Genomic DNA, 19,060 nt, shown 5'->3' with positions numbered 1-19,060 from the left:
GACAACTCCACAGGAAGAGTCTTTTGTCTCTTCGAGGACTCTGGGAGGTAGCAAGGGAGTGTGAACCTTAAGGTGTGAAGCAGCTGTGTACTTTCTTTTGTTCCTGGAGAAGGTATTTAACTGAGAGCCATGTTAGGCTCAGAGAGACTCTGCTGACCGTCTGTCCCGCGGTCATGTAGGCTCTCCACAAGCTTGGTTGTCTGTTCTTTGTGTGTTTTGATTAAAGAATGTTAGCTACCGCTCGTCTGCAGGCTTTATTTAAATGGAAAACTTCCACAACAGAATATACAGCACATACACAACAATACAGACCACTGGTAAACTTGTCTGTTGCATATACAGTGGGGCAAAAAAGTATTTAGTCAGCCACCGATTGTGCAAGTTCCCCCACTTAAAATGATGACAGAGGTCAGTAATTTGCACCAGAGGTACACTTCAACTGTGAGAGACAGAATGTGAAAAAAAAAATCCATGAATCCACATGGTAGGATTTGTAAAGAATTTATTCGTAAATCAGGGTGGAAAATAAGTATTTGGTCACCTCAAATAAGAAAAATCTCTGGCTCTCACAGACCTGTAACGTCTTCTGTAAGACGCTTTTCTGTCCCCCACTCGTTACCTGTATGAATGGCACCTGTTTGAACTCATCAGCTGTATAAAAGACACCTGTCCACAGCCTCAAACAGTCAGACTCCAAACTCCGCCATGGCCAAGACCAAAGAGCTCTCGAAGGACACCAGGAAAAGTATTGTAGACCTGCACCAGACTGGGAAGAGTGAATCTACAATAGGCAAGCAGCTTGGTGTGAAAAAATCAACTGTGGGAGCAATCATCAGAAAATGGAAGACATATAAGACCACTGATAATCTCCCTCGATCTGGGGCTCCACGCAAGATCTCATCCCGTGGGGTCAAAATGATCATGAGAACGGTGAGCAAAGATCCCAGAACCACACGGGGGGACCTGGTGAATGACCTGCAGAGAGCTGGGACCAAAGTAACAAAGGTCACCATCAGTAACACACTACAACGGCAGGGAATCAAATCCCGCAGTGCCAGACGTGTTCCGCTGCTGAAGCCAGTGCATGTCCAGGCCCGTCTGAAGTTTGCCAGAGAGCACATGGATGATACAGCAGAGGATTGGGAGAATGTCATGTGGTCAGATGAAACCAAAGTAGAACTTTTTGGTATAAACTCAACTCGTCGTGTTTGGAGGAAGAAGAATACTGAGTTGCATCCCAAGAACACCATACCTACTGTGAAGCATGGGGGTGGAAACATCATGCTATGGGGCTGTTTTTCTGCCAAGGGGACAGGACGACTGATCCGTGTTAAGGACAGAATGAATGGGGCCATGTATCGTGAGATTTTGAGCCAAAACCTCCTTCCATCAGTGAGAACTTTGAAGATGAAACGAGGCTGGGTCTTCCAACATGACAATGATCCAAAACACACCGCCCGGGCAACAAAGGAGTGGCTCCGTAAGAAGCATTTGAAAGTCCTGGAGTGGCCTAGCCAGTCTCCAGACCTCAACCCCATAGAAAATCTGTGGCGGGAGTTGAAAGTCCGTGTTGCTCGGCGACAGCCCCAAAACATCACTGCTCTCGAGAAGATCTGCATGGAGGAATGGGCCAAAATACCAGCTACTGTGTGTGCAAACCTGGTAAAGACCTATAGTAAACGTTTGACCTCTGTTATTGCCAACAAAGGTTATGTTACAAAGTATTGAGTTGTATTTTTGTTATTGACCAAATACTTATTTTCCACCCTGATTTACGAATAAATTCTTTACAAATCCTACCATGTGGATTCATGGATTTTTTTTTTTCACATTCTGTCTCTCACAGTTGACGTGTACCTCTGGTGCAAATTACTGACCTCTGTCATCATTTTAAGTGGGGGAACTTGCACAATCGGTGGCTGACTAAATACTTTTTTGTCCCACTGTATTAGGCTTGGCATACCTGGTATGAGAGTAGAGGTCAAAGGCTGTACTATATAACCTTGAATAGGATACTGCAGAGGAGAGTTAGGCCAAGCAAACAGCAGTCTGGATAGTTCAGCAGACACCATCCTGATGAAGAGATGAAATGTGGGTAGATATAGAAACAGGTATCACCTTTTTACTAGTGCTGTCAGCATTAATTCTTATCCCTACTTTTATTTTTTTCCATGTCTATTTAAGTGCTATTTATGACACTATGTTTGCACTGAAGCACCGCAGCAATTTCCTAATGTTGTAAACCTGCTCAACATTTGGCAATAAACCCCATTCTGATTCTGATTCTGATTAACGCTGACAGACTGCACGACTGCACCAAGCGAAGCAACTCTGCTGTTGAAGTGCAACACATTCTCACTCCCAAAGCGTAATATTTAATGCCAAATGTGTCTACATTAATTACAGTTTACAAAGATACCAATTGATTATGTTCAGTTACAAATGCCATTGCATTACTGTTAAAGTACACAACATTCATTCATCCACCCTCTACCTGGTTTTGTACTGTTGGAGGTCCTTAGCTCGCCGTTTAACAAGCTCTTCGTATTGATCCTTGGCTATATAATCTTTAAGAAGTTCTGAGCCTTTAGGGCAGGTACATTGATGAGCCAATGAAAAGTTCCTAGGAGAAACTGACCTGAAGAACAAAGGAAATACAGAACTCCTAAAGGGTCAAAATTCTCTTCTATATCACATTGTCATTTAAATCAAGTAGTTCAGATTTTATGGGAATTTGGGAGACTAGTCTAAAAAGTATTTTAATGATGCATTAAGGGTAACAAGACTGTTGCTTCATCTGGATAGAAGTATACCAACTTTCCTCAAATAAAATGCAGTTTCACCTCTGGTCAGCAACAAAAACACACAAAGTGGTCATACAAAGCACTCTACATGTGCGTGTGGTGTGTGTTAAAGGCAATTTAATGAAAACACTTTCAAACACTGCCAAATATACAAGAGGAGGGATTTACACACACACACACACACACATACAAATTATTACCTTAGTTTTGTTGCGCTGGAAAACTTGAACAGATTTTCATTAACGTTAGAGAAATATATGACATAGAAAACCATCAGGATGATCAGAGTAACAGCCACCAGCTGGAGCCTTGTGCTACTCAATGACATCTGCGGACATACACACACACAAACTCACGTTGTAGACAGTTTGCTAGCAAAGGACCTAAGGGCAAAGATTGCAGTTCTAATGCTCCTGCCCCCAACAGCTGTCAGGTGGCAGATTATTTTTATTTATTTTAGTACTAAAGATGCAAAGTCAGCATCTGGTATAGGGAGAGTCAATATCTGGCATACCCAATGCATTTACATAAAAATTTTGCAGTAATAAATTTGGACACAAGAGTGATTGCTTCATATATCAATACTTAATACACATATTCTTAAAAAATGGTGCATCAACCAACTTGAAAAGCATTTTTTCACACACTGAAATCTGAGACAATGTTTGAACATCTAAAAATCCTGACATTTTAACTCCCCTTACATTTATATAAAAAATATTCACAGCAACAAAATGACTACACTTTGTCTTTTGCCTTTGATGTATCAAATTTATATAGTTTCACTAAAAGGGACGTAACTTTGTGCTGAACATTGGTGGGGTCAAGATCTCTGTCTAAATAAATAAATAAATCTTTTTAAATTGCCAGATGATTAAACATGCAACTGTTTTGCTGGTAATAGCTGAAACGAGTAAAGAAAATCAACAGCCTATTTATGCAAGATAATTCATAATTTTACTGGGGGGGGTTATATTGGTTGGGTCTGATTATTGGGGGGGTCATAACCCCCCTGGAAACTGCTCCATTATGTTGGCATGTGGCACTGAAGAAAATATTAATCAAACTAAATATAATATATAATCATCTGCCCTTGTCTGCACAAATGTTTCCCTTTTTCTTTTAGTGTTAACTTTCACGTGGATGATATCTACAACAAAACTCTTATTTATATACTTTTTATTTCTTTGGACAGAAATCAGGAGTAGTCATATAAGAGATGAAAATAAATTAACATTATAATTAATATCATAATTAACTGAATTCACATTTACATTTATTTATGTATATTTATGTCATATGTCATTGAAATTTTATTGTTGTGTTAATGGTAACAGAATGAACAAAACTATGATATTTAACCACTGGCTACAGTATAGAAATGATCCATGTCTTACCATTTCTTCCTTCTAAAGTTTCACTCTTATCTCATTTATTCAGCATAAATATCCAAGACATTAAGGAGCCACGAAATCAAACAGCCTGAGTTTTGAAAAAACCTCTTAAGAGTTCAGGGGCTGGACACTTGTGTACAGTGACTGAGGGGGTGTAGTTAACGAAAAACAGTCTGATGGGGGTGGGATCCTCATCAGACTGTTGATACAGCACTAGCTTAACACTGGTATATCTGATTTTATCAGCTTATGTGCTTATAATATATGTTAACAACTGCATCAAAGATTCTGAATATCTCATAAAAATCACATTGTATTGCATGAAAATAAAATTAACTTCATAAAACACTTTGTTTGTTATCGGACATTAATAATCCTCACAATATTACATAAACAGCAAGTTCCTGGATTCACATATGAATGTAACATATGATTTCTTTAATGTTCACCCATGAGGAAAAATGAATTAAAAGGGAGAAACACATTTCACTGACATTTTCTGTTTCATCTGCATGCAGCACATTTGAACCATGCGAATGATACTGCAACCACAATGGATCCTGTTTTTCAGAACAGCCTACCACATTTACCACCAAATGTTTCGTAAATATATTATCTGTCTGGTGCATCAATAAAGATGTGAAAACCACGTCTAGAAACTGCACCACTTTTGTCTGATTGAGTTTCACTAAAGGCACAAGCAAGAGTTTTTCCACAAACTGTTGAACCACATTCTTTACAAACCGCGTCACTCTGAAAACAGAGCTCACTACAGACAGACAGGCAATCCCCGGACTGGAGCAGACTGCAAACGCGCCACCTCTACTTGACCATAAACCTGATTTATTTGTTAAAAAATGAGAGGGAATTTGCAAGGTTTACGGGTCCAGCCGTGGTCGGTCCACGGATCCTGGAATGGAACAGAGAGAGAGAGAGAGAGAGAGTGGGCAGGGAGGTGGTTAGCTGGTGATTTCCTTCTTTACAGGTTTCAGCTAGCAGGCTAAAGGGAATGGTCCCAGCAGCATCCACAGTGCACAGGTGACATGAGGTTTAAGCAAACCAATTTCCAACAGTAAATTCAGACAAGTTCCTGTGTGGAAAGCAGAAAATCTGGGTAAATGGCAATAATATACTAAGGTTAAACAAAAACAAGACAGGGTTAACTGTTGACATAGCAGAGAGGATTATCTGGCAGAGGACTGTGGCTCCTGTCGGCCCCTCAAATATGGGTTCCTTCATTAAGAACAGGTGCAGGAAGGAATGAGCTGCCAGGAACTCCACCACAGGTTGAAGCAGAAGCTCCAGCTCAGAATGTCAACAGGGAGGAAATGGGGGGGGAAACCAAAAACAAAGCCTAACTCTGTTTCCACAGTGAGCAAACCCACGCATCACCTTCTTTCCTTCCAATGTCAGAGCAGGTCATCAAGACTGAGCTTTTGGTTTGTGAATTATTATTATTATAAGTCTGAGCTGGCTCCTTAAACAGGACGTGATTTTCTCCTCTGGAGTTGTCTACTATGGGCTCAAATTGTGGTCATAAATATTTTGTACTTGTAAATCACTTTTGTACTTGTAAAGGATTTGTATGTGTAAAAAAGATTTGTATGTGTGAAAAGAATTTGTGTGTGTAAAAAAGATTTGTGTGTGGACTTAGCCCAAAAAAAACGTGTGAAACTGCAAGTTACAATGACGAATTTTGACCCTATTTTTCTTTCTTTCATCTGATTGGTCAATGTCATGTCAATCACAAATTTAACAATCCAATCAGAGAACAGATGGGTTTGGCTGTCGGCAGGGCGCTTTTTTGAACTGCAGGTCCTTGAAGGGTAATACAGTTTGAAGCTGGAGGATCTCTATATAAATATCCGATAGCAGTTAGGTCCCAATAACTTTCAGCAGCTGTTGAAAGGATAAAGTTGTGGTATATCAGTGGTTAGAAATACCATTATTACTTTAGGATTAGTTTAACACAAAGTCAGGGCTGACCCGGGACCATTGCTGTGAGTCACAGTGCGGACGCAGGATATGCTGCTAATGCTAACTGCTAACTAAAAGCAAAGGATCCAGAATTTCTTGCGCTGGCTGCTGGGCTCTGTGGGTTTTTGGAGCAGCTCTACCTGTACAATTTGAGCCCATAGTCTACAACCAAAACTGATCTGCCCACACCATCCTTGCCTGGGTCACACACTGCGGTGCCCAGATGTATCCTACATTTCACACCAACACTGGGATCAACAGTTGGCTTCCCACCCAGACTCCACTGTGCAGCGGCTACATGTACCCCACATCCATGTGTTTGCTGAGCCTGCATGTCCCCCATGCTACATTACTATGGAGAGATATTTACACCCAAAATGGCTATGAATGCATACCATATGATCCATAAGCTTAAAATAATCTTTGCAAACGTGTACCGTAAATTTGTGTGTAACTTTTGAGTACTAACAAATGCATGCGCCAATCCACAAACAAATTTGAAGCAATATGACTACATGTACAGCTATTTTACAAATGTGTACATCCAATACATTTATACACAATTTATTCAGTTGTAGCTTTTTGTCTTTCAAAAATCTTTCTGTGCATACAAATTGTCATGGTCAGGGTGAGTGCTGTTTTCTTCCAGTTCATTGGATCTCCAGCTTCTAACTTCCAATAACCAAATCTCTGTTCAGTCACTGGTCTGCTCGGCAGCTTCACTGCTCATGCTCCTGCCTGCCTCCCTGCCCAACTCACTGGAACAGCTCAGATCTCCAATCTTGACTCACTGCTAACCCGGACTGTTCACAATTTGTCTGTTTCACCCTGGATCAGTGTCTAGAACACCCCTTGACTCCTGTTTCTTCTGTTACAGTAATTCTGAGCACCCTGGCTCTTTTCTCCAGTCTAGCCTTCACCCTAAACCCACACCACAAGATTCCTGGCTGTTACCCAGTTTTGTTTGTGTGTGTGTGTGTGTGTGTGTGTGTGTGTGTGTGTGTGTGTGTGTGTGTGTGTGTGTGTGTGTGTGTGTGTGTGTGTGTGTGTGTGTGTGTGTGCGTGCATGCAAAGTAAAGATTTGACTCCTACCCTCAGATTACCAGGCTTGTAGCATTGTATTTAAAAGATGAAATGTTGCTCATTTGCATGCAATATCGGCATGAAGATAAGGGTTAAATGTAAATGTTACGCATAAAAAACGGTCAATTTACCATTTAAACTGTTTTTCTTTGTCCTTAGTGTTATATATATATGACAACACAGCAATCGTGTTCTCTCCCCAAAGCTGTCATGTTATCGTCATGTAATACCAGGCTCCACAATGAAGTGTTTTTCTGTGAAGTGTTCTTTATGCTGTTTACAGTTCCATGTTCTATATCAGGTTTTTTTTTTTAAAGATGTCAAAGTTGTCTATGGTTGTTTGAACGGGATCAACTGTTTTTTTTTGTTTGTTTTACAACCTCCAGTTCTTTTCCAGAGCACCCTGGCTGTGTATGTGCATGGATTCTGCACGAAAGCCTACACAAGGCACAATTGTTTTAGGAAAAGCAAATGGGTGCTGGTGCTTGAAGTACTTTAACCTAATTTTAAGAAGAAAAAAGAACTGTAACCATTGATGAGCCATCTCTCTTGTGGTGGGTTTGTACTTATGCTAGCTTCCTGTATGACTCATCAGAGCCATATCTGGAAAAGTACACCCTTACTCTAACCATACAGGAAAACAATGTGCACAACAAGCACAATAGTTTAATTCCAAAAAGTTTAATACTTCATGTAGGCTATTGTTATAATGTTTAACTCCTGGATTATGTGGGAAGTCCTTTTCAGTATCTGTAATTGGGGGTGTGATTCTGTCCATGTGAATGCCCTCACTTTAAGCTGTGATATTAATTTAATATGAATTTCTGGTTAAATGCTTTATTGTAATGAGCTCAGAGAAGGCTGTGTTTTCAGACCTGAAAACAACTTCCTGCTTTTACATGTTTAGCTCTGGGGCTCTACCAAGTGGATAAAGATCTGCACTCAGACTGTGTCACCTAATTCTTGCAGTTTCTAAATTAAGGGGTTTATCATTAAGGGGAAAAACATCCAAACCAGCATGGCCCTCTGTGGAAAAAAAGTGATTGCCCCATAAACATAATAACCCTCTGAGGTCCAAAATATAATTGGCCATTATTGATTACTTTTGATTTTACATGTGTATTTCACCTTCAAATTGTTTTTTTCCTTGCCTTGCTTAGTGTCATTCTTTTCAGCTCCACCTCAGGTGTCTGAATTTACAGTTATTTTTTCATCGACATACTCTATTAACACAACTGATCTGAAATAACACAAAAAACCAAAATCCTAGTAGTAATTGTATTTTGATTTTAACTGTAAAATCCACAGACGTGTTTAGTAAATTATTTTCATAACTTGAAATTCTAAATTTTGAAAACTTAAGCCCAAATTTTTAAAACAATAAAGTCATATACAAAACAGGAGGTGTATCACTCCTGTGCTCCACCTGGAGACAGTGTTTACACTGTAACCTGCCTTAGTGAGGGTACTAATGAATGTCACAAACACACAAAATAAAACAATGAATACACAACACACCAACTATTCACTCCACGCTAAAGGTCACAAATCTGGTGAGGAGAGGAGTTGCAGAGGTGGTGGGCTTGCATTTATTTTGTACAGGAGGAAGATGTTCGCAGCTGATTCGGACTGCCAACAATGAGGATAGATAGTAAGGTGGTTATGAAGGGGAGACGCGAGATCTGTAGTTTTATTTTAAAGAACTTAACCTCTTTAGCACGCACACCTAACCCTAAATGTGATCTCCTCCCTTTTGGCTCCGTATATGGGGGCGTTGTTGCTTAAGAGGATAATTTCCATCCATCCATCCATCCATCTTCATCCGCTTTGTCCGGGGCCAGGTCGCGGGGGCAGCAGCCTAACCAAAGAGGCCCAGACCTCCCTCTCCCCAGCCACCTCCTCCAGCTTATCCGGGGGAATACCAAGGCGTTCCCAGGCCAGCCGAGAGATATAATCTCTCCAGCGTGTCCTGGGTCTGCCCCGGGGCCTCCTCCCGGTGGGACATGCCTGGAACACCTCACCCAGGAGGCGCCCAGGGGGCATCCTTGTCAGATGCCCGAACCACCTCAGCTGGCTCCTTTCGATGTGGAGCAGCAGCTGCTCTACTCTGAGCCCCTCCCGGATGGCCGAACTTCTCACCCTATCTCTAAGGGAGAGGCCAGCCACCCTTCGGAGGAAGCTCATTTCTGCCGCTTGTATCCGCGATCTCGTTCTTTCGGTCACTACCCACAGCTCGTGGCCATAGGTGAGGGTAGGGACGTAGATCGACCGGTAAATTGAGAGCTTCGCTTTTACACTCAGCTCCCTCTTCACCACGACGGACCGGTGCAGCGTCCGCATTACTGCAGCTGCAGCCCCAATCCGTCTGTCGATCTCCGGCTCCCTTCTCCCATCACTCGCGAACAAGACCCCGAGATACTTGAACTCCTCCACTTGGGGCAGGAACTCATCCCCGACCCGGAGTGGGCACTCCACCCTTTTCCGGCTGAGAACCATGGCCTCAGATTTGGAGGTGCTGATCCTCATTCCCGCTGCTTCACACTCGGCTGCGAACCGTTCCAGTGCGAGCTGGAGCCCTCACCCGATGAAGCCAACAGAACCACATCATCTGCAAAAATCAGAGATGAGATTCTGAGCTGGTCCAGTAGGATAATTTCAATTATTGGATAATTAATGACTTGATTTTGTTTTGGTTTTTTTTTTTGCCAATGACCTTTCTTACAGTGAATGAATGGCATTTGCCAGCCAGCAGTTTATTTATTAGGTCTGATCTTCATAACTCTGTCCACTGTAATGTTTAATTGACTAATTTAATCTTAACATACAATTTCAGGTTTATTTGAACAATTTGTATACACGTCACTGAGGAAGGTCTTAGACATGCTTCTGGCGGAGAGGAAAGGTGTGTTTGGTATTGCGTACTTTCCTTAATTTTTAAATACACAGCTTCAGATGCCCATTGTTGGAGTATGTTGGTGAACCTGGAAAGTGAGGATGGGAGCGAGGACGAGACCGGAACAAGAATACCGAAATAGGAGATTTCTTCTCATGTGTTAAACGTTTTTTGTTGTCTTTCACTATGTAGCAATTGTGTCATCTAGTTTTGGAGGTGGACTGCTACTCTGATATTATTTGACATTACAGAGAGAGGCCCTGTTTCCAAGGAATTTGAGGGGGTGGGTTGACTCTCTGGTGAAAGCACCAGAAGATAAACATGGTTGTAAATTTCTGGGCTTGGAAAAGCTCTCTGGATCTTTTTGCAGGTTGACGGAGGACCAGAGATGGTTGTCATGGCAACGGGAGTTTTGTTGACAGAAGGATGAAGTGGCGTTTCCATATAATGAGATGCCCAGAAAGCTTCAGAAGAACAAACATGAGCTGATATCAGACATAAGGCCAATCTAAACTGTTTTGATCAATCATGTTAATACCATGTTTCTGTGACATGCAATAAAAAAGTGTATACTGCAGCCTTTTGTCTCTGAGCCAGAGAGAGGAGGTCCACGGCGCCATGAAAAACGTATTTTAAATTTGAACCATTTTGATAATAAATTTTTAAAGTGTAACTGGAGCATATAATTGTCTTCTGTCTCATAAAAACATCTCCCTACAGCTCCTGCCAAATTAAAACATTCTTAATTTAAAAAAAAAACTTACTTAAATGAATACATTCAACAGCTCTCGTGAGATGAACGGGCATTTATGCTATATCTCTTCCAACACAGTCACATGCAATTTAGATAATCATCTTAATAACTGCCGTAACTGTCAGTATGGCAATTGTATGTACTTGAATTTTAGGTTTATTGAGGTTAAACTGTATATTGTACACTGGCCTTGAAGAAACTGTATGTAATACACAAGGTAAAATACATTCAGACATGTTATTCAAGCATATTATGTATATTTTGAACCACATTTATTTCTGGGAAAATGTACTGTATAGTTTCCTCTTAAGCTGAATGTTTTGGTGGGACTAGGGGTCTGTAGCAGACTGATTTTATGTTCTATGATTTTTTTTATCGTGGAGAGAAAAGATGAAAGAATCTAAATTGAATCCAGCTTCAAAGAAAATATTGAGGAAATGTGAATTGGATCAGTGGATAATCTTGTCTCCACTTTCAAATAAGATACTCTTCGAGAGTATCTGTTATATAAATTATAAGACCTTTAATTTTTAAAGCACAAAAACTGCAGTCTGACTTAGATCGTAATACAAACCAATTACTGCATGTGTGTTTTCTGACTGTTCACCATCAGAATGTCCAAAAAAGAAAATACAGCAGCATTCAGTGACCACAACAGAGAAGCCAGTTCCTGTAATATTCAGCATCTGATTCTGTTTAGAATTTCTGCTAAGCAAATGTTTATGGTTGAACTAAGTAACTGATCATTTACAGTATTTCACAGAGTCACATAGTGTTTTGCATTATGTAAATGTTACTTTAAGCTTCTAACTTACTTTCAGGTGAAATAGGTGTTTCAGTAGGAAAGAGGGTCCAGGAAAACTTCATCCTATGCCCCCTTCCCCTAGTGAGAGTTGTTTTTCATTTAACTGTCACCTAAAGATTTACCTCTTGAATCGTTCCCTCAAGGCCCCCTCCTCTCTAAGATAAGGAGAAGGCTTTTGCTATCTGCCTAATGTCTCATGGTGCCTGGATGTGTCAGTCTAACTTACAATACCTAATTGCGTATGTGTAGAATAAAATATAAAACACATATATGATGCTTTCTTTTCCATCTCTTTAACTAATACCTCTATATGTATACCATTGTTAACATACATGATCAATACATAAAAGAAAAAGGAATTTCCATCACAACATATCGATATAAGTACGATGCAGTTTAAATGAAGCAAAGATTGAAAATAGAAGTTATTGCATTGAAGGTAATCTGAATTGGGAATCTGTGGCTGCAATTAATCATTTTACTGGAAACTTAATTAGAACTTAATTCATCATGAAAGAAGCTAATATTTCTGTCCTAACATCATTTAAATACTAATAAACTACTAAGTACTTTATTACAATACAATAAAATACAGTAGAATTTTATTTATATAGCATGGGGGTACACCAAAGTGCTTCACAGTAAGGAATAAAGGTAAATGATTACACTTAACAGGAAGTCATTAAAACAAGGTAAAATAGAGAAACAAGCAAAATCATCAGTAAGTAGAGATAGGGAGGAATCATGATTATCCAGAGAGAGAGTAGCAATACAGCAATTAATGAGCGGTGAGAATTAGCGAGTCGGAAAGCCAGGTTGAATAGGTAAGTTTTCAAACGTGCTTTAAAGGATTCAATGGAGTCAGAGGCACGAACGGTAGCGGGAAGACTATTCCAGAGGTTTTGTTCTACAGAGGCAAAAGCACGATCACCCCTAGTCTTCAGACAGTGCCTGAGCTGGGCCAGAAGTAACTGACCAGATGATCGTAAATAACAGCTGGGAGCATAGAGACTGAGGAGGTTGGTGAGACAGTCAGGGGCAAGGTGGTTTCAAATTCAAATTCAAATTTTATTTGTCACATACACAGTCATACACAGTACGATATGTAGTGAAATGCTTGGACAACTGCTCGTGACCTAAAGAAAACAAAAAAGGAAAGGCTATGAATAAGATAGGAAATAAATATGAAAAATTAAAAAGGGTAAATTTAACTAGGAAGGAATAAAATATAAATTAAGGTTAAAAATGAAATAACTGTACAACACAAATTAGAATGAAGGGTAAATTTAACTGGGAAAGAATAAGATAAAATATATAAATTAAAGTTGAAAATAAAATAACTGTACAACAAAATACACAATATAGAACTATATAAGAATGTATGAAGAAATATAAATAAATATATACACAATAACAGCAGCTGTACAAGTATTAACTGGAAATGAAGAATATAATGTCCAGTGTTGTGCAATCCACATTATGTCTTGTGCAGTGCAAATATGCTTAAAGTGATTTAAGTGATGAAGTGAAAAACAATGTCCAGAATGTCCAGTGTGTGTGTAAGAACCATATGTGTGGGTCAGTACTGTGTGGTGGTGTGATTGAGAGACCGTATCGCCTGCGGGAAGAATATGAAATAACTTCAAATGCCTTAGGTTTAGGCATTTGAAAGTAAGCAGCAGAATTTTAAAATCAATACGAAATTTAATAGGCAGCCAATGTAAGTCAGAGAGCACTGGAGTCATAGAGGCAAACTTTCTAGTCCTGGTTAGGTGACGAGCCGCAGCATTTTGAACGAGCTGTAATCGTTGGAGTGAGCAAGTTGGATTCCAGAGTAGAGCGAGTTACAATGATCTAATATGGAGGTCAAAAAGGCATGTATCAGTTTTTCAAGATCTTTGTACAGCATTAAGTGTTTGACCTTTGAAATTTGGGATTTAACCACTGAGGAAACCTGTTTATCCAGCTTAAATGAACTACCCTTACAGGAACAGCCTAAGCGTTATAGAAAACAATGTGGTGGAGGAATTTTTGAAAACATTCCTTTAAGGAAAAACCCCCAATAAAACACAGTTTAAAAACAACCTGAAAAATTTCAATGAAATGTCGAATATTAAAAAGGATGCTTCTGCAGAATAATCATCAGTCTTAAATGGACTAATATTACTAATGCATATGTTAAGAATTCAGCTCAATTGAAATATTTTACATTCTGTTTAATCTTTTGCATCATATTCGATAAATCATATGTTTGCAGTGGCTCTCATTTGAGGACCACATATCAATGGAAAAGGAGCTCAGAAGTATATTATATACGTGTTTTTATTCATTTAATTATAAAATATTAATAAGAAAAACAATCTGCTAATTTTAAAGGCTTGAGCACTGTATGGCATGGTTAAATGTCAATATCCAAGTGCAGATCAGTGAAAACTGAGCAATCGGAAGGTTGCCTCATACAGTCACTTGACTGTGAACGACCACAACGCACATGAGCAAGTACGTGCAGCTTTCAGTGACAATAGCCAACTATGGCCACAAGATGAGGCCATAGAGGAAAAGAATGGAGCTTATTGACAGCACTTTCTGAGATGTGAGTGAGCAGTATATATAAGTAAAAATTAAGAAAAACACAATTGAATAGGATAAGATAAAATAGAATAACATACTATAAAAAACAGAATAAGATACTATATACAGTAGAATAAAATACTACACAAAATAGAATAAAATGCTTAGTTATAGTAGGAAAATTGCAGAGAGACAGGGAGACAGAGAGTGTGGTGATGTGAATGCCAAGCATTGCAAAGACCAAAATCACTCATGTATTGTTTAAGAATGTCTGTGTCATGGTCCTGAGTCTGCCGACTCAGTGTTTTGTGTTTCTTTATGCTTTTGTTTATGTATTTGTTTAGGTATTCTGTTATGATTTGCCATTTGTTAGGTTTTTGTTCTGTGCTTACCCTGGTCCCACTTCTGTGTTCTGTCTGTCTATGGCGTCACACTGTCTGTTTGTGAATCTGTTTAGTTAGTTCGGCGTCTTGTCTGGTTCTCTGTGTCTGAGTTTCCTGTTTTATTCTGAAGGTCCCTGTCTCGTGTGAGCGTGTTCAGTTTACGTTTCCCCTGTCCCATCAGCTCTGACTTTTCCAGGTGTGTTGCCCTCCTGTCTCTCATCCCCTGAGTACTGCTGTGTGCATTAAAGCCCTGTGTGTTCTCCTGCTTGTTGCCGGTTCGTCTGTGTTCCCCGTCTGCGGCTCTCTTCTGATCTCCCCATTTCGTATGTTCTCAGGTTTGTTATTTAGTTTTTCCAGTTAGGTTTCTTTACTTCCCTGTCATCCCTCACTGCCTGTTTGCCATTACACCACCCTGTAAATAAACATCACTCGAATTGAGTCCTCCTTTCCTCCAACACCACACGGCTTGCCTCGGCAGCTGTGACAGAATTGTCCTATGCAGACAATTCTGTTAAATCAGGAGAAAAAGAGAGTGAAAGGAGAACATAAGAAAATGGAATTAATGTGGATAGATGACCCAATTCAGTAGAGCCATGGCCTGGTGTTCTGGTCGCTGCCTTGCGTCGCTCCAGGATCTCTATGAGAAACTGATCATTGCCACCGAAGTCCCTTCCTCTCAGCTCCCTGTCGCAGCTCTTCAGCTCTTTCTGTTTAAAGTGTTCGAATTTGGCCACGGTTGGTATGGGTCTGCACCAGTCAGCTCATTGACAACCCAAAGAATGTGCATGATGAAAGTTGATTATTTTTTAAGGAGATGGTTGTTTTTTTTTCAGTCATTCTGTTGATTTTCTGACTAAACAACAGAATCATTCTCTTGTTTAGTTCTGTGAAAATTGTTTTTTCAGAAGACATACAAGCTGACCTATGCATTGAAAAGCCTTAAAGCAGTGAAAGCTCCCTTACCACTGCATATAAAGATATAAATAATTGCTTAGCTGCACATTAAGCTTTATTTAACATCTTCACTGACTTTAAGCAATTTTAAATTATTGATAGTCCAGCATTTACTTGCGATATCACAAAACTACTTTACTTTATTGATTTATATAGCAGTCTTCACAGGAGAAGAATCACAAAGTGCTTCAAAATAATATAAAACACATTTACATAAAACATAATGCAGTCTAAATAAATGAGTCTTAAGCTGCTATTTAAAAGAATAAATGCAATCAAGGTAACGTAATGAGGCAAAGCATTCCAACACCTGGTGCTAAGTGCTCTAAAAGATCTGTGCTTACAAAAGTTACACATATAAGAAGACATTATATATGACTTATTGTTTAAGTGAGATTCTTCAGGATTACATTCATTTATTAACGTGTATATTCTAACAGAATGAACACATTTCCATTACACTTTTTCAGCGTACTGACTGGAATTAGGCTACGTTCACACTGCAGGTCTTAATGCTCAGTTCCGATTTTTTTGTCTGCTCGTTCACACTACAAATAAAATGCGACAGCAAACGTGCTCTAGTGTGAACCCTCAAAGCGGCCCGCATGCACAGAAGAAGACGTCACACACAACGCGCTCTGTTTAGACCCAGAGCAAACAATATTGTTTGACTGATGGCCCTTAATATAAAGACTTCGGACTTTACGTTTCCCAATTTTTGCTTTAAGTTATTTTGTTATTTACATAATAATGTAAATAACCTAATAATGATCCTTATTGCTGTTTTAGAGGAGCGCTGCTTCAAAGGATAGTTGCAGATTTCTGTCAGACTCTGCAGATTATACAGTAAAAATAAAATGTTAACGTTTCTCCAACGTTGTCTTCCCAACAGTTTCACTGACATCTACACGGGATGGCCAGGAAGGGTTCACAATGTCTTCTCCAGCGCTGATAATTGGCGTCTGTCTTGTGTCAGTGACGTAAAAAACGGATTTAATGCGACTTGACCGTTCAAACAGCAGTCGCTTTCTAAAACATCGGATATGTATCGGATTCAGTACCACATACGAAAGTGACCCAGATCGGATTTGAAAATATCGGATTTGTGCCGTTCACACTGTCAGACCATGATCGGATATGGGTCGCATAGGGTCAAAAAAATCGGATTTGATGCGCTTTCGCCTGCAGTGTGAACGTAGCCTTTTGACTCACTGAAAAACCCCAAAAAAGGTTAATTTTTGTTTAATCCTGCTCGTCTGTGGCGTCTGCTTTGGATTACTGTATGCAAGTGTCTTAAGATGGGAAGTCAAGTACAGATATATACATTTTTTACTTGAGTACAGTACTTAATTAAATGTGTTTAAGGCCTTTTGTAACAGAGAAAGTTTCTTTTCTGCTGGCAGTCGCTTATGCCGAAGAGTGCAGTACAGTTCTTTTCGAGGACGCCACAGAAGCCGTCATTCAAAATGAGACTGCATTTGAACGCTGCTGCTTTGTGTACTGAAGGAATTGTAGAACAATTTAAATGACTTGTAGGATAGCATGCCAATGCTATCAATCTATTTCATTAAGGACATTGGTGGCAGGTTTTGAATCAACTTCTGAATCACCACTGGTGTCTTTTTAGTCTTGATGTAAATGGATCATAACCAGAGTGAATTTCAAAGCTTCCCTGCCAACATCTGCCAAGGTGAGTGGTGTTGTTTACTTTATAAACAGATCTAATGAGTCAAACAGAGCAAGGCACTGCATGAATGGCAGAGGTGAAATAGCCATCTTCACCATGTGGGATCACAATGGTAACATATAGTGAAACTCTGACACTATATTTTTGACTCCTTAGATGTTACAAGATCAGACTTACTAGTAATTATGCAAATGTTTTTTGCACTTTGACCTGAAATCCATTTGAGACATTAGTGCTGACAGAGGGTCAGATTTACAGTATGCAGCAGTATTTTCCACCGCAGTGTTGACTATACTAGAGTTTCATGATGGCCCAAACCAGCTGCAACTTCAGCAAAGACGTTTTTTGTTAGACACTGTTACCTTAAAACAGTTTTCCCCCGGTTTGTAGATTCCTCAGGCCTCCAGAAAGAACACCGGGACTCAGCAGTCAATTCACAACACTTTTATTAATCCACACTTATTGATTACACCTTCTAGAAGGGAGATGTACAGGACCCCGGAATTCCTCTGCAGATCTCAACCCCTTTGTCTGTTTCACTCAGTTTGTAGAAGTGACCCCATCCTAAAACCCCCCATGGTATGCTGCAAACTCTGTGTTTGTGTGTATGCACCAGCCTGTGAATGCCTGTGTGTGCACGTACCCGTATGTCTATGTGAGTGCACGTAAGTGAGTGTGCATGTAGGTGTGTCTCTATGTAAGTCTCTCCCCGTTTCGTATGTTCTCAGGTTTGTTATTTAGTTTTTCCAGTTAGGTTTCTTTAGTTCCCTGTCATCCCTCGCTGCCTGTTTGCCACTACACCACCCTCTAAATAAACATCACTCGAATCATCAGGCATCGCCTGCATTTTGAGTCCTCCTTTCCTCCAACACCACGCAGCTCGCCTCGGCAGCCGTGACAGTCTGTAGGTTTCCAGTTCCTTTGTCTCATTGACCCAGACCTTATCACTCCCAAACGGGTCCGTGGGTGGAGAACAGCTTCAGCTGTCCCCACATTGGTGACTGGGATGTAGGCAACGCCCTTATCCACCTGGACCAAACATGGAGAGGCCAGCAACCCAACTGGCAACCCGGACTCAGAAGGCTCAAAAAGCACAACCTGACCTGACAACTGCTGAAAACAGGTGGTAGCCACCAGCTGCATGACGCCACCAGGTATCCGCACAGCCCGCGGGCCCTGTACCTTAACGGTACCGACAGGGTCCTCTGGGGCTTGGGCTGCAGACTGGTGACACTGATGTAAGGCCTCCAAAACTGGTCTCGGAGCAACACCTCTGCGTTACGCATACCATCAGGTAGTGCTGCTCAATTAATCGAATTTTAATCACGATTACGATCTGGGCTTTCAACGATCATTAAAAATGACTGAGCCGATTATTAGCCCCTCCCTCATTTATCCGCGACACCTTAAAGGCCGGTCCGTGAAAATATTGTCGGGCATAAACCGGTCCGTGGCGCAAAAAAGGTTGGAGACCGCTGATTAAGAGGACCCGAGGGAAGCTCGGAAAGCTAAGCAGAAGTTATTTGGAGAGTGACTGCCGTTGGTTGAAAAGAGTTAAAAAAAAAAAAAACTTCAGTGGTGTTGCACACTATTTTATATTATTTTTTAAAGTCATTGTTAACCCTTTAAAGCCGGTCAGAGCAGCACGCTCCGTTTTGCGTAACTATTTTTAAATCCCTGTAGAACCTGAACCATGTAAGCTAGCGCAATAATTTGTTTTGCATATGAAACCGGAGGAGTTGTACTTACATCTGA

At 40.3% G+C, this 19,060-nt stretch overlaps 1 protein-coding gene across 1 annotated transcript in view; it reads right to left on the bottom strand.

Annotated features, from left to right (window-relative positions):
- The window catches only part of LOC146633074 (beta-1,4 N-acetylgalactosaminyltransferase 2-like), a 61,945-nt gene extending 43,354 nt beyond the window's left edge, over window positions 1-18,591 (bottom strand). The window contains exons 1-4 of the mRNA XM_085352902.1: window positions 18,499-18,591; window positions 18,246-18,334; window positions 2,495-2,638; window positions 1,964-2,073 (exon numbers count right to left, since the gene is read on the bottom strand). Of these exons, the coding sequence (XP_085209028.1) occupies window positions 1,964-2,073; window positions 2,495-2,638; window positions 18,246-18,334; window positions 18,499-18,591 (436 nt within the window). The remainder of the gene's footprint in view (window positions 1-1,963; window positions 2,074-2,494; window positions 2,639-18,245; window positions 18,335-18,498) is intronic.
- Window positions 18,592-19,060: the final 469 nt, after the last annotated feature.

The sequence above is a fragment of the Diplotaxodon limnothrissa genome, linkage group LG4, assembly GCF_057381915.1.
Source record: "Diplotaxodon limnothrissa isolate DT_005_m linkage group LG4, D_limnothrissa_male_GT1.1, whole genome shotgun sequence".
NCBI lineage: Eukaryota > Metazoa > Chordata > Actinopteri > Cichliformes > Cichlidae > Diplotaxodon > Diplotaxodon limnothrissa.
The sequence above is the reverse complement of the archived record's forward strand: the minus strand, read 5'-3'. Positions and strand labels throughout refer to the sequence as shown.